The 25,824-nt window shown below is 37.8% G+C and overlaps 1 protein-coding gene across 3 annotated transcripts in view; it reads right to left on the bottom strand.

Moving 5' to 3' along the window:
* Positions 1–25,824, bottom strand: part of LOC115222579 (protein Shroom2) — a 268,678-nt gene that overhangs the window by 140,956 nt on the left and 101,898 nt on the right. For 2 of the 3 annotated variants that reach the window (XM_036511714.1, XM_036511712.1), the window contains exons 5-7: positions 23,635–23,672; positions 10,913–11,262; positions 3,583–3,706 (exon numbers count right to left, since the gene is read on the bottom strand). In XM_036511714.1, coding sequence (XP_036367607.1) covers positions 3,583–3,706; positions 10,913–11,262; positions 23,635–23,672 — 512 coding nt within the window. The remainder of the gene's footprint in view (positions 1–3,582; positions 3,707–10,912; positions 11,263–23,634; positions 23,673–25,824) is intronic. The other variant, XM_036511713.1, reaches the window with a different exon arrangement.

Here is a 25,824-nt window from a genome sequence, read left to right as displayed (position 1 = left end):
TATCAATGTTACAATGGAAAGAAGAAAAAAAAAAACAGAAAAAAAAAGCAAGTAAGATTCCGTCAGATATCTTTTGTGATCAAAGACAAGATAAAATGGATAATGCCAGTCAGAGAATCAACAGAGTCATAAGAGTGCCAGATAAAAATTCCTTCTGGTGTTCTTGTTCTGCTTTTCTGCACTCCGTGTTCAAATCCCACAGTGGGATGCAATGGGGTTGATAAATGAAATACCAGTCCAAGGAGCAGTGGATTGGCAGGATTTGCTAGCACATCAAGTAAGATATCTCATCTTTATATAATCTAGTATTTATATAATAATCTACTATAAATTTCTTGAGTACAGGTATGGTTAATAAGCAATTTGCCAAAAGTTTGGAGGGAGAAAGTCATCAATAAGTGATATACACATGTACACACGTGCACACACATACAAATTGAAAGCAAGCATGAGTAGAATATGATTCTCCACTTGTCAGGGTAAGCATTATCTCTAGACGAGAGTCAATTCAGGTTATTATGGGGAATCCATCCATCCATCCACCCATTGATTGATTATTATTGATGCATTGTCATTCAGAGGTGTTGCCATCCATGCTTTGCTTGGCACTGAGAGTTGGTGAGCCCTTTAGAGAACTTTTACTTCACCTAAGGATATGTTGAACCTAATCTTTACTGCCAGTGCCCACACAACATATGGGTGTATATATACACACACACACACACACAAATAAATAAGAAGTTAAAAAAGTTGAAAGATGATAGCCACACACACAGTCCTACTACAACATCACACACACACACACACACTACTGGGTGGCTGTTGACTTTGAGTTTCTCCACCCCTTTTTGACAGGTCTTGTTTTTCACCCTGCAGGGTATTCAATAACCACCCTCTTTACCAAGCAAGCCCGGTGGGGGTCACCAGTTTAGTCTCTGACAACCTGACAGGTTGTACTGTGTTACATATTGCCAGTAGCACTCAAGAACAACCTGACACTCAAAAGTGACCTGACCTCCATATTTTCCACTAACTATTTCTGAGAGAGTCATGGAGGTAAAAATCCTCAGGCACCGCTTCCACAGGGTCCAATCAGAAGCAATTGTTATTACACTTTCCAGCAAGATTCCCAAGCCTGACCAACTGGGAATCTATGGTCAACTCCCAGGTCTCCTACCAGTTAGTTCAGCTTGAAGAGTCCATATTGCAATTCTTTCCTTTAACCTTGTAATTACATTTCAATAGTTACTGGAGTTATGACTACTCAATGCAGAAAAGCAGTGGCTCACTCTGAAAAGACACTGATCTCTGGGTTATATATATACATCCTGTTGAGTAACTTTCTTTCAGAGATTCTTCAGAGGAACCCTATCTTGGCCATTTGTATGTGCAATTGTGCTGTTTCAAATATTACCCAACATTTGTGACTATAGGTGAGGACAGGCAACGGAAACCAAATTGAAGATAGCAATTTTGTCTTTTTTTATCAACTTCTCCTCTGAGGATCAAATACTGGTGCTTGCACATTACTATGTGTGCATCTGCTATTCTAGTGTCCAATTCAACTTACTGCTTCCCATTACTCATGAATACAGCCCTGAGATACTTGAACGTCTCCACTTGGCTCAGTGATATTCCAATAACATGTAGAGTGTATTGGAAAGACTTTCTTGAGAAGGTCAATGTCTTGTCTCAGTCTTTACAACATTAATTCTCTTCCTCGCTTGGCAGCTTTCACCAACGAACCTATTCAATGCATGCTGGAGGTCATCTTCTGATGAGTCAAGTAGCACACTACACACTATAGCAGCCAATGAAAGCTAAACACTGACTGTGATGCCATTTCCACAAGAGCTGCACGTGTCAATCCAGTTCATAAAAATTATGAAAAAGTATACACATTCCTGCTGAGGTTCAACTGCCATGTTGAAAGATTTTGACTTATCACCATTTACCCAAACATAAATGTTCAGGCATTCATAATAGGGACTTTGCAGCATCCAAAAGTTACTCATTAAACTCAAAATCATGCAAAGCCCTCAGCCCTCCACAGCATGTTTCATGACATTCAGTGGAAGGTTTGGCATGACATGCAATCACATGTCTTTCCAAAGTCTACAAAGCCTTTAAGCAATATTCCCACAATTTCTGGAAGACATACCATGAGTGAATATCTGGTTGGTTGTGCTGTGTCCAGGACACAAACCACACTGTACTTCAGTTTGGGATTGACAATTTCCTTACATTTCTTTTTCAGGTACCTAATGTACAATTGGAGATGCTCAACGATGAGATTCCTCAACAAAGAGATTCATCTATAATTAAAGTACTTTTTTAATTGGGATTACCATCCCAGATTGTCATTGCTTTGGTATCTTTTTCTAGAAGTGCAAGCCACCTGGCATACACAATCAGCCAAAGACTACCGTCTGTGCTTAAAGTTTTTAACATCTAAAGCAGGCCAAATTTCTTCCTCCTCAGTGACCTTGCCACTTTGTAGTGCTTACCCGGCTGAAACCGGCTCTGGCTCTGAGTACAAATGTCTTGTTTTCATGAGTTTTGAATTAAAATCTTCCACCAAACCTTAGTCACAATTTATGTTCCTAACACTAGCTTAATGATACCAAAATATTTTACTAAATTCTTTGTTATATTTAAAGTAATTGAAAGAAACACAGAGCATCTCAAAATAAATACAGTAACGAAAGAGTTAATCACCTTTATGATTTCAGCAGGATTTTGTGCTCTGCTCAGTAGCAAAACACATTGAACTATTGTAGAAAGCTTTTAATCTTTTGATTATGTACTGTACCACTTTCACCTTTGCCAAACCCAAATAAATCAACATAGTTCTAAAGATCTTTTGAAATTCCAAATCATAACAGGTCATTGCAAAGATGGGGGAGGTATAATAAAAAGAATTTTAACATGAAATATTACTTTCTGATGATTAGATAAAAAGACCATATATTTTTGGTTAGGAAAGAGTAAAAGAATTTGTATACATCTTTTTCAAGAAAAAAAAAATGTTTTAGTAGCATAATTTAGAATTTAAACTGCTTCAACTGAAAATGAAAACAATAATAGATTTTAATTTTGTTGAGAAACACCACTCTTTCTATAATAATTTAATTGCTATAGTTTTCATGACGGCTGAGGTCTGACATAGTCATTTTAATAGATAAGTTGTTAAGAAAAAATCAGAGTTTAAAACAAAGCACATAATTACTTCTGACAAAAATGCATGGACTTTACTAGCTGACTTGAGTAGTTTAGTTAAGTCATTACTTTTATGATCAAATATGCCAACATCACAGAAAGCATTTATGACACAAATCTACCAACATCATAATACATTTATGACGCAAATCTACTAACAGCACAGTTGACAGTAATCACATTGTAATCACCAGCCATTTATAACAAAATTAAACTAACATCTTAAATGGCAGTGATCAAACTTTAATCAGTAGTTATTTATGATATATAAGGCCCAAATTCATGACTGATAAAATAATTAAATCTACCACTGACTAAAATACATCGAAAAATCAAAATTAGGTACAGAAAAATTATACTAACTCAGGCTCTGTTGTTACGTCTGCAGCAATTTCTGGACTGAAATGGTGCTTAGGTGATTGATCACCATCTTTGTCTAGTGGTTTCGCAGGAACTGCAATCTGAGGTTCATCTGCCCAGGTCACTACTATTTGGAAACACACACACATAAAAAAAAAAAAGGGAGAGAAAGAAAAATTTAAAAAAATAATAATACAGCATAACTAATTGTTGTTAATTGAACAGATGAAAAACATAATAATACAGGTTTTCACAGTGAGACATCAATTTTTATCTTTTACTTGTTTCAGTCATTGGACTGTGTCGAAAGATTTTAGTCCAATTCTAGTACTTACTTATCTTTTAAGTTTGGTATTATTGGTGTCTTTTACCAACCTATTAAAATAAATAGTACTAGGGTCACAGAAATCAACTTCCCCCTCCTCTCCAAAACAGCTGGTCCAGAGGCAAAATTTGAGACTGTTATTTTCAAACCCATTGACATGTACAAATGAAACCACAGTTCAAAAATTCCTGTTTATCTCATATAAATTAACACATTAGAAACTACATTTCTAAGTTGTATGAATTCATATTAACACTTTTATGATTTTATGGCACAAAAACAAAAACTAGACTATTCATACAGAAATACATGTCCACAGTTGTCCTGTTTTCTCCAGACAATCAAAGTGCCTTTTGAGCTTAACCATTTAGCATTTAAACCAGTGATATCCGGCCAAACTATTCTACCTGTTTTATGTTCAAACTGGCCATATACAACTTTCACAACTACTCTACAAGGCGCTTTCAAAAAATAAACAAAACAATCACATCATTGAAATCTTAAAGCTACAAGATAATGCATGACTAGTTAATAACAATGTGAGTAAATAAGCACTGCATTTGAGAAACTCATCTGAATGCTAAAGGATTAACCATTTTGATAGCAACCCACCTGGGATTCTCCTTGGTTCTATGAGACAAACTTACTGTTTTAAAGTGATCTACATTAAAACTTTGTTAAAATTCCATGTTAATTTATGTCTGAAATGTCAGCTTAATAATGACAAAATTGTTTTAATAAATTCTTTATTATTTTCAAAATTAACTGAAACAAAAGCAGAATATTTCTGCAGAAATATGGAAGCAAAACAATTAATGACATGTCAGTTTTGGGGAGAATTCTTGAGTCTTGAGATTATTACCACTTCTCATTTGGAATTGGTCACAGCTACCATAATGGATTAATTAATTCTTTTCTTGAAGGGAAGATAATTCCAATAAATCATGGTTTTATTTTGTATGGTATTTCTTATACCTTTATTCATCATTACTGTCTATATTCAAGTTGTTAGTCACTGAGTAATTTCTCTTAGCTCATCCTCTGTTTATACGTATCTATATAGAAACACACACATATCCAACCATTAACATTTTACTGTCCACTTTCCCATGCTTGCATGAGCCAGGTAGAATTCATTGGAACAGATTTTCTACACTCTGGTGCTCTTTCTGTCACCAACTCTTACTTCCATGTAAGATAATATTTCCCTTTGACCAAACATAGTTTTACCACTTGTATAATGACATTCACTTATAACTATGTTGTGATGTCCATGCACACGACAAGCTTCTTTCAGTTTCTCTCCACTAAAATCCTCTCACAAAGGTTTGGCTGACCCAGGGTCATAGTAGAAGACATTTGCCTGAGGTTTGACACAGTGGGACTGAACCTGAAACCAACTGGTTGGGAAGTGAACTTCTTAACTATACTGCAATGCCTGTGCCTAAAGTACACATACACAGACACAAATACACACTGATGATTTATTGACACTATTCAGTGATTCTTATAGCAGGCATAAGATCTTTCAGGTGGCAAGTCCAACAATTATTTATTTAACCACTTTGCATCTATGTCATTCAGTATTTGTGTGTAAGAACACAAAGAAAAGCAAAACAAAAAAAGAGATGAAAACCTGGAAGTGAAATGATGAATGAATGAGAGGTGGGCAATAACAGGAACAGTGAGGAACATTAACGAAATCCAGACAGAGCAAAGTAACTGCATTTTCTCAGAACTTACTGGAAGTCTACAACGCAAAGCAGAGCTGAGAGGAAAGGATATTAAGGGTGTCTTGCACACTAAATGTACTTTGCTGCTTGTGAGTTTCACATTTGTCAAAAGTTAGCAGGTTTGGGAGGGTAGATAGATAGAAGATGTTGGGCAAAGAGCAGAATTTCCTTATATGTTCTTTGAAGGATATTTTCTTCCATTTTTTTACTAATGGACAATTTTACAATTTATTGATCATTATCAAAGTCTGTCTTCCATTCTGGCATGAGCTGGATGCTTTGAGTTTAGGCATGGTTTCTACAGCTGGTTCTGCAGTTGGATACCCTTCCTAATACTAAGTTCTTTACAGAAAAGCACCCAGTGTAGTGGTTGCTTTTTTGTTTTTGTGATGCTGGCAAGAGTAGGATCACTAAGTAACTTCTTGACAAGACCTCTTGACTGAGTAAGGAGTGGGGCTGTGTGGTACCGATAGGGGACAGCTTTAAGTCAGGTATTGAGAGGTAAAAGTAAGAGAGAGGGATAGGAACAGGTGTCTTGCAGCAGAGGAGATACACTGCTACTTCAAGTGGAAACAGATAGAAGAGATAAAAATGATGGTGATGAGGCGTCAGAGTAAACCTTCAAGGTACAAAATGGTGGCTATAAGAGAGAAATAGATCAGAAGATTGGATGGGGTGATTGGGTAGGTAAATTCACAAAAGTGCGAAAGGGGATTGAGAGGCAGCTAGAAATGGAGACACCAGTGAACACAATGGATGGTGAACATGGATAGTCACTGATGGTCAATGGTAAATGACAGTTTAGAGGGAGGGGAAGGTGGAGGAAATAGAAGTGAGTCAGGGAGATGATAGGTAGCAGCACAGAGTGAGGAGTGTGAGAGGAAGACACAGCAACAGGGTTGAAGTTAGAGGGAAATAAGAGGGAAAATAGTAAGAGGAGGAGGAGGAGGAAAAGAGGGAGAGAGAGAGAGATGGAGAATGAGACATACAGACAAAGAGAGATTTGAACAGTGTGCGTGTGAGGGAGAGATATTCAGATAGAGAGGGAGAATTTGGGGAGACAGACGCAGATAGACAAACAGACAGACAAAAAAAAAAGAAGTAGGAACAAACCCAATACTTGATTGGAACTTCATCAACCCACTAAAAAGGCATAAAGCAAAGTTGACCTCAGCAAGATTTGAACTCAAATAGTAGAGAGGGCCAAGACTAATTCTGCGTTCTGACACACTATCAATTCTACCATTTCATCACCTTATTACAGAGTTGAGAGAGAGAGAGAGAGAGAGAGAGATGAGGTACTTGAGTATTGCTAAGACTAGAGGATTTCACCTGGCTGCTGCTATTCCAGCTGTTAAACCCATTTTGGGATATTTGCCAACAAGATTTCAGCAAGTTGAAGGTAGACTATCAGATGATATTCTACAGGGAGCTAGCAGCCGGATATGAATGAAAGCAAAAGAAATCCCTTACTTTAAAGAATGTTTGCTGCTTTTGTTAGTTCTTTTTTTTTATAGCAATATATCAGCCTGATGTATGTATGTATTTCACTCAATACACATATACACATAAATGTATGTGTGTGTGTGTGTGAGTAATTTTGTACATATTATCTATCTATCTATCTCCTTCCCTCTGTGTGCATGTGTGAAACAAATGCATGTCTGTGTGGTGCGGGTGAGTGTTGTGTAGGATTGAGCAGGCACTGAACCTAACTTGAAATTGACAACCAGATAGGTGGTTTATATTTCTGATAATGAAGCCTCTCCCTATCTCTGATATGATGTTGCTAAAGGTGGTGTGGGAGGGAGAGAGAGAGAGAGAGAGAGAGAGAGAGAGAGAGAGAAAGAAGGTTTAAAATGAAACGGTATGAAAACAAAGTAAAAAAAAAAAAATATATAAAAAGAAAAAAAAAGGTGCAGGGAAAAAAGGAAGAAATTTTAAAAAGTAAAAACAGAAGTGGGAAGAGAGAAAATCTCCACCACCACAATCAAAAGAGTTTAATTTCACATGCATGAAGATGGGGGAGGAGGCACACAAGGTCAACAATTTCAATGGGATGTTAGTTAATTATATCCACCTCAGTGATCAAATGGTAATTTCATTACTGACCTCTCCCACCATTCTACTAAAGGCACAAGACCCGAAATTTTAGAAGGGGCTTAATCGAATACTTTGACCGGTATTCGTTCTATCAACTCTGAAAGGATGAAAGGCAAAGCTGACCTCAGCTGTATTTGAACTCAAAACATAAACAGCCACAGGAGTGGCTGTGTGGTAAGTAGCTTGCTTACCAACCACATGGTTCCGGGTTCAATCCCACTGCGTGGCACTTGGGCAAGTGTCTTCTACTATAGCCTCAGGCCGACCAAAGCCTTGTGAGTGGATTTGGTAGATGGAAACTGAAAGAAGCCCGTCGTATATATGTATATATATATATATATATATATATATATATATATGTGTGTGTGTGTGTGTTTGTCCCCCTAGTATTGCTTGACAACCGATGCTGGTGTGTTTATGTCCCCGTCACTTAGCGGTTCGGCAAAAGAGACCGATAGAATAAGTACTGGGCTTACAAAGAATAAGTCCCGGGTCGAGTTGCTCGATTAAAGGTGGTGCTCCAGCATGGCCGCAGTCAAATGACTGAAACAAGTAAAAGAGTAAAAAGAGAGAGCCACAAGAAATGTGACAACATGTTTTGTTCAATGCGCTAATGATTCCCTGAGCTTGCCCCTTAGTGATAATAATAATGTAATGATGGTCACCCCCATCAATTTCGGTGTATGAGCATTTAAAGGAAAGGATTAAAAATTATAGAACCATAAAGGGGATTAAAAAACAAGAAACTGTATCTGTTTAATGTATGTTGAGCCCAGGCATAGATTTTGTCAAAATGGGGCAACGATGAATTTGGTTCTGCCTGGGATTGGGCAAATGTGATTATGGATTGCAGGATATAATTCTTTTATTGTTCTGTTTCTTCAACTCAAAATGTTTATAATCATTATCATCATCATCATCATCATCATTATTAGCATTATTATTAACAATAATAATAATAATAATAATAATAATAATAACAATAATAATAATAATAACAACAATAATAATAATAGTTTCAAATTTTGCCCCTAGGGAAGCCATTTTGGTGGGAGGGGATAAGTTAATTACATCAAGCCCAGTGTTTCACTGGTACATAATTTACTGACCCCTAAAGGACGAAAGGCAAAACCAACCGTAACAGAATTTGAACTCAGAACATAGCAACAGGCGAAATACTGCTAAGCATTTTGCCCAGTGTGTCAACGGTTCTGTCAGCTTGCCGCCTTGATAATAATAATAATAATAATAATAATCTTAACTGACTGGAAGTGTTCTCATGTACATTGTTTTGTCTTGGTATAAAAGATGGACTACAGCAAATATTCTGCTTAATACCACAGATTAGCTGGTCAGTTGCTTGACCTTAACTAGTTGAGCATGTCCCTTAGTGGCTGACAATATGTGTATCTCTGATCATGAGCAGGAGTAGTTAGAGAGCATCATAGCCATGTGTTGAGAGGAATTCTTTGGGGCTTGGATAATTCACCTCTCGAAACATATGTGTTTTGTTCAACATCCTTAAACAACTCTTATTCAGAGACCTTTTGAGCAGGATGGGCTACTCGACCTGAAGAAAATTCTAACTGGGCCCCACTTGCAAGGCATCAAGTTGTAAAACGATTACTTTAAAAACATATTTGTGCAACCCATGCAAGAATGGAAAGAAGATAAAAAAAGAAATGAACAAATGTGTGTGTATGTGAGAGAGAAAGAGAGAGTGGGGGAGGGGTTATGAATGTAATTCTATATGTAGTCATCTGATATGAGACAAAATAATTAGAACAATTTAAAGGCATTAGCACTGGAATGACATTCAGTATAAATGATCTCAAGAGTTAATTTTCTCTCCAGAAATCTTAAGTCAACTGTTCCAAGAATTTGCTTTCAATTTGATAATAAACTCTATTCACATTTTCATAATGTGCATGCATGCACATAGAATATGTACTCAACATCATGAAGATGAATAAACCATTCTTTTTAATGGAATTTATATTAAATTTTTGAAACCCAACATTTTTTATGCTGATAGGAAATTGCGGATTTTCATCAATATGAAACATGACTTTCCAGATATCTAACAGAAATTCTCTGAAAATGTGTGTGTGCGTATGCGCACACATGTGTGTGTGTTTTGTAAAAACTAGAGACAGCCACCTAAAGAGAATCAAAAGGTCCCAGGGATTCCAAATTACACTGACTACTAGGAGCAAATGTCTTCAAGCAACATACAGAAGTTCTGATTAAGCTGTAGTTGCTATTTTGATTATATTATTTTTTTTCCCCTGGGCGTAGGAGTGACTGTGTGGTAAGAAGCTTGCTTACCAACCACATGGTTCTGGGTTCAGTCCCACCGCGTGGCACCTTGGGCAAGTGTCTTCTACTATAGCCTCGGGCCGACCAAAGCCTTGTGAATGAATTTGGTAGATGGAAACTGAAAGAAGCCCGTCGTGTATATATATATATATATATAATATATTATATATATATATATATATATATATTATATATATATATATATATATATATATATATATATTATATATGTATGTATGTATGTATGTATGTATGTATATGTTTGTGTGTCTGTTCCCCCAACATCGCTTGACAACCGATGCTGGTGTGTTTACGTCTCCGTAACTTAGCGGTTTGGCAAAAGAGACTGATAGAATAAGTACTAGGCTTACGAAGAGTAAATCCTGGAGTTGATTTGTTTGACTAAAGGCGATGCTCCAGCAAGGCCGCAATCAAAATGACTGAAACAAGTAAAAGAGTATGCTAGCAATAGTGACACTTGTAGAAATTGATTAGACTTAGCCAGAAAGAAAAGTCTTAACAAGCTAGTTTACTGTAGAATCAATTTTTCCAGAGCCATAAAAAATGAATTAAAATAAAATAAAATAAAACCTCAGCCCTTTTCTGCAAAAGACAGAATCTGCTGACATCTGGATCTATCCTACACTTGACAACAGTCATTTGTTGTTAACTTCAGAGGTCACTTAAGTTTGGACAATGACCCAATTTATAACACATTCATTTATTTTCCAAATATCTTGGACAAGCCTCACTCGATGACATTGCCATGCCAGTAGAGTTTATTCTACTGAAAAGTCTATTTAAGTGGGAAAATTGTAAAAAAAAGAAAAAAGAAAGACAGAAATGTATTTACCTTTTGTTTGTTCAGCAATCCCAATTTTGGGAGTTGTTTTAACAATGTACATCCCTTTGGCTTGTTCAGAGAAGCGCTTAGCTTGGGCTCGTACTTGCTCAGCATACATTTGTTTTCGTAGGAAATGACCAGAAAGAGAGGCTGATAAGTTCGGCTGCTTGCCATAAGATTTATCTTCACTGTCGGTGTTAGCGTTTTTGCTGTTATTCATTGTTAAAGCCTCCACTGATGAAAGTCTGTAAATCCGAGGTGGAAGAGCAGGTGGCATATCCAAATCACCATCAAATTTGACATCTGTAGGTGCACTTTTTTCGGCTACATTCTGATATATTGGAACAGATGACAGAGAGCTGAAAGCAAAAATTAATTTTACCCAATTAACATGATAACACACACACGCACACACACACACACGCACACACACACACACATGGTATATTTTGTGTATATAAATAGCTGTACAACTGCTACTGTCGAGTTTAGAGCTCCACATTGATTATAATAATTACATCCACTATGCTTCCAGTAAAGTGGTTAAGCTACCACTATACTTAGTAGCATTACAAGTCATGATATACAAACCAAATGTATAAGAAATTATGATAAACTCATGTTTATATCATTTGTTCCCTACACACGTTTCACCATTGTGTTTGTCTGGAATTCTGCATTGGATGTTCCAAGTGTAACTAAATGCTTAGTTACAATGGATCTTCAGGGTACATTCAATAGCATTATGTTACAAAGAACTAGTTTCCTATATCAAAAGATATAAATCTGTGTTTATCACAAATTCTCCTATAGTCATCTAAGGACTTATAAGTCAGAAAAATATGCACCTGTACATTTGTCAGTAGAGTGGTATATAAATCAAAGTATACAATATTATAGATCAATTACTGTTGATTAAGCTGATCGGTTTTGTGCTGGATATTAGATAAATGGATGAGAATCTAATAAATGTACTCTTTGGAGAGTACCCATTTCTTCCACACCTGCCTTCTCTGAAGAGTATGTCTATTAGACAATCTAATATCCAGCAGAAAACCAATTGGTAACATCAGCTGTCATGGATATATAATGCTGTATAGATTGATTTATACACAAACACACGCAATACAACATATATATTCAATTCTTTATTGCCCACAAGGGGCTAAACATAGAGGGGACAAACAAGGACAGACAAAGGGACTAAATCGATTACATCGACCCCAGTGAGCAAATGGTACTTTTTTAATCGACCCCGAAAGGATGAAAGGCAAAGTCGACCTTGGCGGAATTTGAACTCAGAATGTAGTGGCAGACGAAATACTGCTAAGCATTTCGCCCGGCGTGCTAATGTTTATGCCAGCTCGCCGCCTTAATACAACATATATATTAAAATCTGGCGTAGCTGAGATTGTCTCAAAAAGCATTCAGACTTTCTATGGATGCTACATCATTTGTACAATATGGAAAATTAACTGCTTGTGGGGACGTTGTATTTCATTATAAAACCATAAAATACTCAAAGTATATTAAGCACTTTATAAGTCAATACTGTGACCTACTGTGTTAGCTGTACTATTAAACCATGTTGAGTTTATCTCTCTTTACTCTTTTACTTGTTTCAGTCATTTTGACTGCAGCCATGCTGGAGCACCACCTTTAGTTGAGCAAATTGACCCCAGGACTTATTCTTTGTAAGCCTAGTACTTATTCTATCAGTCTCTTTTGCCGAACTGCTAACTTATGGAGACGTAAACACACCAGCATCGGTTGTCAAGCGATGTTGGGGGGACAAACACAGACACACAAACACACACACACACACACACACATATATATATATATACACGATGGGCTTCTTTCAGTTTCCGTCTACCAAAACCACTCACAAGGTTTTAGTTGGCCCAAAGCTATAGTAGAAGACACTTGCCCGAGGTGCCACGCAGTGGGACTGAACCCAGAACCATGTGGTTGGTAAGCAAGCTACTTACCACACAACCACTCCTGCATCTACATATTTTTTATAGAAATTAGAGCCAACTCTGATTTTGTTATGACGTTTCATATCTAAATATGTCTAAAATGTGATCAAAGATGGAAAAATAGGATCTTTGATCAGATTGCTGTTTACATTAGACGTATTTGGATACAAAATATTGTAACAAGTCAGTGCTGGCTATAATTTCTACAGAAAATCTGTTGAGATAACCTTAACAATATAGAAAAATACACCAAATGATATTAGTGTAAATATAAAAACCAGTCATGGCTGGGACTCAAAGCCATCCAACCACTATGAAGATCAAGCTCCTTGTACATAACATTGTGACAACATTTTTGACTCTAACCAAAACTCCAAGTGTCCAGTAAATTTATTGGTATAAGTAATGACATCAGCTTTCAAGAGCAGAGATCCCTGGAAACATAGCATCAGCTTCTAAGACCCAAGACAGTGTAATTGTTAGTAAAAAAAAAGAACTCTACACTTTTGGGACATCTCTCCTATGCAAAGCTTCCATTAAAAGAAATCATAACCCAGAAGTGAGTGAATTCCATCTGAGGTAGTGGTGGTAGTAAATGTAAAGATGAAATCAGTTATCCCTTAAATGTGGGGGAGCATTGTAAAGCTGTAAACCGTGGGGAATTAGAGACAAAAGAATGCATATATGGATAATGGCTACCCATTTGTGAAAGGCAGAGGGTGTTGCCAATTCTTGCAGTGGAAGGCGGAAGGTGTTGCCAATTCTTGTGGCGGAAGGTGGAGGGTGTTGGCAATTCTTGCAGTGGAAGGCAGAGAGTGTTGCCAATTCTTCTAGAAGGCAGAGGATGTTGCCAATTCTTGTGGCGTAAGGTGGGGGGTGTTGTCAATTCTTGCGGTGGAAAGCAGAGGGTGTTGCCAATTCTTGTGGCAAGTGGAAGGTGTTGCCAATTCTTAAGGAAGGCAGAGGGTGTTGCCAATTCTTGTGGCAGGTGGAAGGTGTTGCCAATTCTTAAGGAAGGCAGAGGGTGTTGCCAATTCTTGTGGACAAGGAACAAAACTGGATAACAACCAAATAAATTTGTGCATATGCTGATCCTTGATAAACTCCTGTGTAGAGATCTTCATAGCACAGTGACAAACATAATATAGAAGCATTCTATTAAGACCATTTTAAACCTACAACCATAATCAAAACTATTAATTTCAATTAAACAACTGTCCTGCAGAACAATGGGATATTGAACATAAACATTGATTAAATATCAAGTGTTAATACATCTTTCTTCTTTTACCTGTCATTTTACTGCAGCCATACTGGAGCACTGACCTGAAGAATTTTTTGTCGAAGGAATCAACTTCAGTACTTATTCTATTAATTGCTTTTGCTGGACTGCTAGATTATAGTGATGTAAACATACCAACACCAGTTGTCAAGAACTGGTGGGGAACAAACACACACACACACACTCATATACATATATATGTGTGTGTGTGTGTGTGTGTATGTAGAGGTGCAATGGCCCAGTGGTTAGGGCAGCAGACTCATGGTCATAGGATCGTGGTTTCGATTTCCAGACCGGGCGTTGTGAGTGTTATTGAGTGAAAACACCTAAAGCTCCATGAGGCTCTGGCAGGGGGGGGGGGGGTGATCCCTGCTGTACTCTTTCGCCACAACTTTCTCTCACTCTTTCTTCTGTTGGCCTGTTCGCTTAGCCAGCGTAGTGGCGTCATTTGAAAGCTAAAACAATGCAAAGCGCATTGTGACCAGCGATGTGTAACAACATCTGATAGCCTGGTCGGTTATATATATATATATAAACTTAGATAATAAACTTAGATATGTTTCGATCAAAGATTGGTCCAGGCCATGTCTAACTTAATAGCACCACCTGATAGGATTATTCGAATCCTGTTTAAGTCAAGTTTTGTTTATGGTCCATTCAAGTAGTGAGTTCTTGTTGGGTGAGTTGTATCCAATTATGGGTGGCTTATCTGGTATTCTTTGAAGGAATTTATCCAGACTCTGTTTAAAGTTGATGGGATCCTTTTCCTCCTTGATCTCCCTTGGGACAATGTTAAATAGGGCAGGGCCTGTTGAGGAAAAGAAATTATGTTGCAGTGTACATATATGTTGTGATCTTGAATTGGGCAGGGGATGTATGGCCCGTGGTCCCAGTCTTGGATGAACCTTGAAGCTAATGTTAAGGTCGTTTGGGCAAAGTTGGCGGTATATTCTCCACATCGTACAAATGATGTACCGCTCTCGGCGATGCTGGAGGGAGTAAAGTTTCAAGGCTTTAAGGCGATCCCAATAATCAAGAGCAGCTATGCCTTCAATTCGTTTAGTGAGTGCCCTCTGGGGTGACTCAATCCTGGAGATGTTTTGTCTTGTATGGGGAGACCACAGTGGGCAGCAGTATTCAAGGTGTGGCTGTACAAAGGAGGAGAAAAGTGGTATGATGATACCTTGTTCTCTGGACCAGAAAGTTCTTAAGATCCAGGAACTCATCCTACGAGCTATATCGACCTTCTTGTTGATGTGTGCACTCCAACTGAGATCGTCATCAACAATTACACCCAGGTCTCTGATATTGTTAGAGGCTGTGAGCGGTTCCCCTGAAGGAAGAGAGAATGGCTGTTTTAGTGAGGAATTTCTTCCAAAATGCTCAAATTTTCCCTCATTCAGTTGCATTTTGTTTCTGTCTGCCCATTGACTCACAGCATATAGATCAGACTGGAGTTGAGTTCAGTCTGCTTCTTCATTGACGATTTGCTGGAGCTTAGTGTCATCAGCAAATATTTTCACTTTGCAGTAATGTACGACACTGGAAAGGTCGTTTATGTAAATTATGAAGAATAGCGGACCCAAGACAGTCCCCTGGGGAACACCGCTGGTGACTTTTGCTGGGCTTGAGTGGACTCCATCAACTACAACATGTTGTGTTCTATTCGCCAGGAAATACTTAATCCAGTGTAGAACTTTTCCACAGATTCCAACATTTGCCAATTTTGAGAGTAGGATATTATGGTCAACCCTGTCGAACGCTTTACTGAAGTCAAGATATATGACGTCAGAGTTCGAACCTGTTCCCAGGGCTTTCAGTACATCTTCAATGTGGTGTAAGAGCTGTGTTAGACAGTCCCTGCCACAGCGAAAGCCATGCTGATTTGCATTTAGGAGTTTGTGGGTCTCTAGGAAGTCAGCTATTCTTGATCTTAACACTCTTTCAAACACTTTAATGATGTGGGAGGTGAGTGAGATTGGGCGATAGTTAACTGCAAGGGATCTGTTTCCCTGTTTGAAAACCGGGATGACCGACTGGGATAGAAACTGTTTCGGTATATAACCTGCGTCTAGCGAATTTCTCCAGAGGTTGGTCAGAGGGACTGCAAGTTGGTGTCTACATTCCTTCAGGAGACTAGCGGGGAATCTATCAGGGCCTACAGCAGAGTAGTATTTGACCGCATTTATTGCTGCTACGATGTCAGTGGCAGTGAAGGTTAGGTCTGAGATTTTATGTTGGGAGTCAACTTCGTTCGCTTCTCTTACGTCAATATCAGTGGGAACACTAAAGACAGAGCAGTATTGTTTCTGCAGTATTTCTGCCATTTCTTTAGCATCGTGTTGGGGAATGCCGTTATCATCAATCAATGGCCCAATGGGTGAGACAGTGGTTCTATGCTTATTTGCATAGAAGACTTATTTGTATAGAAGACATAGAAGAATAGAAGACTTTTGGGTTCTGTTTGATGTTTTTGATTACCCACTGTTCCTCCACAGCTCTTTGATTTTCAATGGAGGTTTTCATGTCGGTCTGCAGATGAAGTTTTTCCAGCTCTAGCCTTTTCATTGTTGTTCAATGTGGATGTTGTGTGTGGGAATATTTTAACTGGTTGATTTTTTTGTTGAGTCTTTTGATGCGCCTGATGAGTGTTTTTTTCTTTTTAGGGAGCCGGTTTCTGTTTGTGTTAGTAGATTTCGTGGGAGCGTGTTTAGAGCATGTATAGGTGACAATGTTTTCAAAGTGCTGCCACGCAGTCTCAATATGGGTGGAATTGAGAGTAAAAGACCAGTCGATGGAAGACAGATCTTTTCTGATTGCTCCCCAGTCCGCTTTGTGGAAGTTTATGTTGTCAAATGGGTGCCATGGAGTGGGATTGGCTGGTTTGGTTTTTATATGTCGGGAATTAAAATTGCAGAGTACTATGTCGTGGTCTGAGAGGAGAGTTTTTCCAACTGAAATACTGTGAACGAAGCTAGAGTAATTGTTCAATACCAGATCCAAGGTCGTTTTATTCTGCCTCATTGGTTCGAGCACTAGCTGAGTCAGGAAGTATTCATCCATCAGATTAAAGAGCAGTTCTGCTGCTGCTCTATCTGATGTAGAGCACTTGCCTAACTTCAGAGTATTTGTGGGCCAGTTCACATGAGGGAGGTTGAAATCACCCATCACTAGTATGTTTCCGGAGTGGTACTTCCGAAGGAAGGACTTGACTTTGCTAAGGCACTCTTCAAAGCACTTTAGAGGTGCTTGGGGAGGCCTGTAAAGACCAACAATGATTATGTCCTTGGCCTTGCTGAATAGTGATACCGATTCACAGTAGCCATTGGAAAATATGTCCTTGGCTTCTTTCAGTTTTCATCTACCAAATCCACTCACGAGTAGAAGACACTTGCCTAAGGTGCCATGCAGTGATACTGATCCATGTAGTTGTGAAGTAAGCTTCATACCACACAACCACACCTATAAATGTTATATATATCTTCTATGTTCTTTACATTATATGTGTGTGTGTGAATGTGCACATGCATTTATGAAAGAGACACAGAACTGGATATAAGATGATGTGCATGGGCTGAAGGAGCATTACACACAAACACACACACATTGACAGGTATACATCACTTGTTTATGACAAAATGCTAGAATATTCTTTTTACCTTTAGTAGTAGGATGGTGGGGACAGAGGGAGGAGGAAGAGGCAGCAGTCCTTATCCAATATCTTCAGCACTGTCTCATTTTGTACCCTCCTGAATTATGCCCTCTGACTTTCAATGCTCTCGGCAGGCATGCTTCATTACAACTTTTCTCATCGTTCAACATAGTTATTACATATATTTCAAAACATGTTTCTTTTTGACTGACAGATGTTTTTCACAACATTTAATACTTTTAATTCAAATACACACACATGCGCACACACACACACATGCGCGCACACACACACACAAATGTATGTATATGTATCCATTCATATGTTACAAGATATTCACGCACACAGTAACATGCATACAAAACACATGTGCAGATACATACATTAGGGAATAGATACATACGTGCACATACACAAACGTGTGCAGGTACCTATTTCTTTATTACCCACAAGGGGCTAAACACAGAGGGGACAAACAAGGACAGACATAGGTATTAAGTCGATTACATCGACCCCAGTGCGTAACTGGTACTTAATTTATCGACCCCGAAAGGATGAAAGGCAAAGTCCACCACGGCGGAATTTGAACTCACAACGTAACGACAGACGAAATACGGCTACGCATTTCACCCGGCGTGCTAACGATTCTGCCAGTGCAGGTACCACATAGATACATGCTCAGACAGTAACACTCATACATATATACATACAAATATAAAAAATGTGCAGATACACAGATGCGTGGCACCTTGGGCAAGTGGCACCTTCTACTATAGCCTCGGGTCGACCAAAGCCTTGTGAGTGGATTTGGTAGATGGAAACTGAAAGAAGCCCGTCGTATATATGTATATATATATGCGTGTGTGTGTTTGTGTGTCTGTATTTGTCCCCCTAGCATTGCTTGACAACCGATGCTGGTATGTTTATGTCCCCGTTACTTAGCGGTTCGGCAAAAGAAACCGATAGAATAAGTACTGGGCTTACAAAAGAATAAGTCCCAGGGTCGAGCTGCTCGATTAAAGGCGGTGCTCCAGCATGGCTGCAGTCAAATGACTGAAACAAATAAAAGAGTAAAGAGTATACCTACATGTGCAAATGCATATAACTTAGGTATTGTGAGATCCATAAGCTTCCTCCTGTATGGGCAATGTGCCACATCACATCTCACTCGTATTTAATTGATCCCCATTCGAGTGTCCACACTAGGGTGTTCTTGGATTAACACATTTTTCCATTTTCGTTCTTGAAGTAACCATATCATTGCAGTCTTTGCCTGATAATTTGCACAAAATGTAATTTTTGCATTATCACATTTTGCAGTAGCTGGGATTTGCCTTAGAATAATATTTCCTCATTTGCAATTCCATCTTTGAGGATCTTCTGTCGATGTCATAATAAGTGGAACGTGTCTAGCTTCTTTACCACTTCCACCAACATTTTCCATACTTCATTGCCAGACAAAACTACTGAGAGAACTAATCCGCTATATAACTGAATCTTCTTGTCAGTACTGGTGCCTGCTGTTGCCTAGATTCATTGATTCAAGGTGGCGAGCTGGCAGAACCGTTAGCACGCCGGGCGAAATGCTTAGCGGTATTTCGTCTGCCATTACGTTCTGAGTTCAAATTCCGCCGAGGTCGACTTTGCCTTTCATCCTTTCGGGGTCGATTAAATAAGTACCCGTTATGCACTGGGGTCAATATGATTGACTTAATCCGTTTATCAGGTCCCCTCTAAGTTTAGCCCCTTGTGGGCAATAAAGAAATAAGATTCATCAATTCAACTGTTCACATCACTAGCTATGCTTCCATTACTACTGATTTACTCTGCCATGGTACGAGAAATTGCCGCTGCTTTGATGAAGTTGAACAGTTGGGTTGTGGCATTAATCTGCAGTACTTTGGTCTTTCCACAGCTAATTATGAACTTGATCTTCCCTGCTCTCATTTCTACCGGCAATGCAATATCATCAGCAAAGGCTAGGACCACCGTGCCTTTCTACTTTGCCCCACCCCCACCCAAACCACCCCAATCGGTAAAATTTCTAATCATGATGTCAAGTTATTTATTGGTGACTTCAATGCATAGATCAGTAGTAGTAGTAGTAGCAACCAGTAAAAGCAGCCAATCATGTCGCTGAGCCACATGGATCGAGCAAAGAAACCAGCGAAAATAGAGAATGTCTGGATACTGCTGTGAAACGTGAACAGCTGCCACATTGGTAGCATTTATTTTTGTGCACCAAACGATTCATAAAATGTCATGGCAATCATCAGATGAAACACTGAAGATACATACATACATACATATATATGTATATATATATATATATATACATACATATATATGCATACATATTTATATACATACATATATATATATACATACATATATACACATACACACATATATACATACATACATATATACACACACACACATATATATACATATATATACACATACACACACACACACATATATATATACATATATATACACATACACACACACACACACATAGACATATATACACATACACACACACTAACATAGACATATATACACATACACACACACTAACATAGACATATATACACATACACACAGACATATACACACACACACACATAGACATATATACACATACACACGCACACACATAGACATATATACACATACACACACACACAGACATATACACATACACACACACACAGACATATATACATATACACACACACACAGACATATATACACATACACACACACACACACAGACATATATACACATACACACACACACACACAGACATATATACACATACACACACACACACACACAGACATATATACACATACACACACACACACACCAGACATATATACACATACACACACACACACACACAGACATATATACACATACACAACACACACACACATATATATATATATATAATATATATATATATATATATATACACACACACACATATGTGCAGATACATATGTATGCAGAACCTATACATTTAGGCACAAATACATGCATACATGTATACATAGTTGCTGTCTGAATTACAAAGAAAATACCTGGCTTCCGGTTTGAAGCTGACTCACATTATTGATGAGAAATTTTAAGAACATAATTACAGTGTGTGTATGTGTGTTTGCATATACACATAGTTGCTTGACCTACAAAGAGCAGCCAAATTTCTCTCATATTACTCTCTTCTACTGTCTTAAAAATGTGGGAACAAAACGTGAGAATATATGAATATACAGAATGTCCAAGGTTAAGACTTCAATACTTCTCTTAATTGTCGTGCTCATCAAAGATTCGCTTGTAGTTAATCAACAACCACATTGACTATAAATTCTGAATGGTTGTTATTATTTTTAAATAACCAAAATTAAAAATAATTATCTGTTAAAGGGATTAGAGCTTTGAATTAGAGATTGAAGATTATCAATAACTTTTGAATTTGTAGAAGTCCAAATTTTGTAAGGAAGCAAACGACTTGTTTTTTTTTTTATAGCAACATTCACAACACTTTTCAGATCCTCCAAGACTGTTGAGCAGAAAGCAAATGTTTCCTCAAACTGACCCTGGTTTGAATTCTTGCAACAGAGTGGATTTCACCCACAACACCTAAAGGCCATGTAATTGTGTTAAACTGGGGCAACAGATTAAGTCTACCACCTCAAAAACAGAAGCAATGCTCATGACAAACTTCTGTTTATAATTTCCATTACCAAATTCCATTCACACAGCTTTGGTCGGCTCAAGGCTATGATTGAAGACATCTGACAAAGGTTCCCCACAGTGGGACTCAGAAACACAGTTGCCATTATTGTTTTAAAGTTCATTATTTTCTTGTTCGCATGGGTCAGACAGAATTTTTTTAAAGTGGATTTTCTACAGCCAGATGCTCTTCCTGCTACAAACCCTCACCTGTTTCCATGTAAGGTAATATTTTGCCATGAATAACATATTTTCATGGATGATTGAAAACAAAGGATACCACTAGAATGATGATGATGTGATGTCAAGCCAAGAAGGCACAAACATACACTCATGCGCATATACATACATACAATTACAAACACATATATGAGGTGATACTGAAGTGTTCCTGGCTTTGGGTAAAAGAAAATACAGGTGGATCAGTTAATTATGATTTTATTCTCCCCTCAGATTCACACTTATTGCAGCGGTTCTTCAGTTTTTCTAAGTCCTGGAAAAGAACTCATATGGCTGGGCCTCCAACCAGGCCTTTTGCAATATCCTTAAAGCCAGAAACTTTTCAGTGACCCTCATATATATTCATAGACATACACAAACATAATGGGCTTCTTTCAGTTTCCCTCAACTAGATTCACTCACAGTGCTTTTATTCACCAGGAGCTATAGTGGAAGACATTTGCCCAAGGTGCAAAGCAGTGAGACAGAAACCAGAACCATGCAGTTGGGAAGCAACTTCTTAACTGCATGGCCATGCTTGCACACAATGAAACTCTTAACTGAACAGCTACGCTTGTGTCCTTAGAATCAATTTGGATTCATTTGATCAATTCTAGAAGGATAAAAAGTAAAGTAGACTCACAAAATATCTGAATTCTGCACATGGGATAAAAACTATGAAACAGCAGCATGTTGCATCATGAAGGACATAAGCTATCAGGAATGACGGAATGCCAAGTTGAAAACATTGCTGCTACTTACTGTTGGGAATGTGGGAGGATCTAGATATAACTTGGAAATTTATTATATCAGTGAATTATGGTGGTCAACAAAATGTTCACAGAATAGCAATACAGCTTTTACATCATCATCATTATCATTTAATGTCCATTTTCCATGCTAGCATGGGTTGGACAGTTTGACAGGAGCTGGCCAGCCACAGAGGTGCAGCAGGCTCCAATTGTCACCGTTAACATGGTTTCTACAGCTGGATACCCTTCTTGCTGCCAACCACTTTACAGTGTTCTGGGTGCTTTTAACATGGTACCAGCACTGGTACTTTTACATGGCTTTTAAGTGGTAAAGTTTTATTTTAAACATTAAGTTGTTTTTACTGTTAACAAATCCTACAGTCTTTTTAAATTAATATTTGAAAGAATGTATTTGTATTTTACTGTTTCTATATTTTTATATATTTGATAAAAAAAAAAGTATGACTGCTTTGTAAGCATATGTAACAGAAGTTTCCACCCCCTGTTGCAATCATTTCAGTACTGCGAGAAATTATGGAACAGAAGGTGATAGAGAGTTACTTTGATACCTTACTCTGTCTTATAGTTTCTGTATTTAAATCCCACCATTACATGTCTTTGGATAACAATCCTGACTAGCACTCATGCAATATATGATTCTACTATTGAGAAAAATAAATAAATAAAAACAACAGAGCATTAAGTACATGCACATACACACATGTACTTACATGTGTACTAGCACAAACAAACATAACATACCAAAAAATTACAACTGCAACACATTAATGAAATTGTAAAAATATGTAAAACATTCCAGAAGTCTACAGTGTATATGTATACACACATACATGCTAGATGCACATGTATATAAGTCAAGACAAAGAAATTTATGCAATAGCATGTATACATACAAACTGTATACACACATACATGAAAACCTAGTTAATGTCCAAATTCCAATTATGGTTCTTTGTTTCTGGGTTGAAGACAAGTTCTCTATTGTAAACAAATTGGAAAAATAATATCAGAAGAACACACACACACACACACACACACACACACACACATAAATGATGAAATATAATATAAAAACTACCTTGAAAGGAGGGATTGTTTCTTTTCTAAATTTGTTATCTGAAATAGAAAAGAATATCAATATTATAACAGCATCTGCCAAATTTAATTAAAATAATAAGTTATCTTTTATAATAAACAAAATTAAATAAAATCAAAAATAAAACCATACCATATTTACATAGATAATTATGCACTATTTTTTTCCATGAAAAAGAAACATGATCATCTGATTTCCATAATACTGACTCTACAGCAGATGCTCTTATACAACCTACACCAGTAAAGTTCAATGGTCACTTTTGAATTTGCTTATGTTTCGTTTATGATTTGAACGTTTTCAAAGTATTTTATACAGCAATTATAATAAATCTGACTATACAATACTTTTTGGATATATCATAGTACTGTAGAAAAATTTCTGAGCTCCTTTGTAATGTTCCTTTCATTTTCAAGTAGTCAATATGTGTAGAAGTCTAATGTTGAGTAAAATTTAAGCCTAATGTTGAGTAAAATTTATTTCCTCTACAACAAAGAGTTATACTGAATGTATAAAAAGTTTAATTATTAATTATTAAATTACTTTAGAAATTATTAATTTTTATTGTGTGCTAATTGCAAAACATGCTTGTACAAAGCTTAGAAGGATCACAGCATGAAATCAAAGAGGAAATCTGGAAGCTGTTGAATGGCAATGATTCATTAGAAGTCTTCTTGCCACACGACCATGACACTGCCCTTGTCTGCCAGTTTGATGACAATATCATCACAGCTTCGAAAGGAGTGGAGAGAGACAGGTTTGGCACAGAAGATATTAGTGCATCATGATAGCATTTGGAAACTGAAGCAGTCTACTGCATGTGAACAAGCATCAGTAAATAGATCCAAAGTGCTGAACTGATCAAGGACCAGCATCCAGCGTGATGGTCAGTAACCCAGGTCTATAAAGTAGTTGGAGGATTTGGGTGTGGGGAATGTGCCTCTATCCACACACATGCACACATATTACCATGCTATGCACATACATTAATATATGTATATACAGGGTGTTCAGGCTAAATTTGATCATTTATTTTTTTAATCAGGAACAGCTCAGTGTTCAATGAGTCAGTGGCATTGGGCACCATAAAGATTAAAGTTGTAGATGAGAAAAGGTCAGTGGGCATGGAAGACTGGAAGCTATCTAAATATCAGAAAAAGCTAACCTGTATCATAATTCATACCAAGTATCAAAATGCCAACACCATGACTGCTACCCAATGCCCTGTGAACACTGTGAAAGTTGTAAGGCATGACACACAGCTGCAACAGAGACTATGAAACTGTGGCCAGTGGGTGGGTTAGTGGGGGCATAACAGGTGTTTTTACTGCATCTGCACACCTGAGTTCATCTCCACATCTTTGAACAAGGCCTTTAGTCATAATTCAGACAGTTATGTGAAGCTGCAAGAGACTGTTGTCACTCCCTGATAGGAGAGGGTTGCTGCTGGAAAGCCACATGTGTGCGTTAGCAGGATTCGGCTCCTTGCCATAACTCTGGAAAGAGTCAGAAGTGATTGTTGAAGAATTTTTCTATGACTTCACCAGCCCAGATTTTTTGGCATCCTAATTCTGCCAGTTGTTATCCCATGGATTACTATGTGTGGGACACGGTTGAGAAAGGCAGCATCTGCTCTACCTGAGCTGGTAGCCAATATCAAGGGGGTGTTTGAAGATCTTCCCAGGAAAACTGTGAAAAATGCCTGCGCCAGGTTCTGGAGCTGTCTTGAGGTTACAGTGGTAGAGGCTGAGGGTGACTATTTTGAATAAACTATTAACTCCCAGTTTATTTATTTTAGATTTTTTAAAAAGTACTTTCATTTTTGGATGGGATATTGTGTTTTCCTTTCCTTTTATGCAAATGGTCAAATTTAGCCCAAATGCCCCTGTGCATACATATTTACATTTATACATATGTACAGAAATGCATCTGTCCATTTACTAGGACATTCCATCAGTTATGATGACGAGTGTTCCAGTTGCTCATGAAATTAACATGCAGGTTGCTAGACAGACATGCATACCCTCAGAGAGATTCAGTATGACACGAAGAATGTGACAATGCTGGCCCTTTGAAATACACATGCAACTCATTTTTGCCAGCTGAGTGGACTGGAGCAATGCAAAATAAAGTGTCTTGCTCAAGGACACAGCATGCCCCGTGCAATCACAC

This window comes from Octopus sinensis, linkage group LG20 (genome assembly GCF_006345805.1).
Source record: "Octopus sinensis linkage group LG20, ASM634580v1, whole genome shotgun sequence".
Lineage (NCBI taxonomy): Eukaryota > Metazoa > Mollusca > Cephalopoda > Octopoda > Octopodidae > Octopus > Octopus sinensis.
Note: the sequence above shows the minus strand (reverse complement) of the source record. Positions and strands in the feature narration are given on the sequence as shown.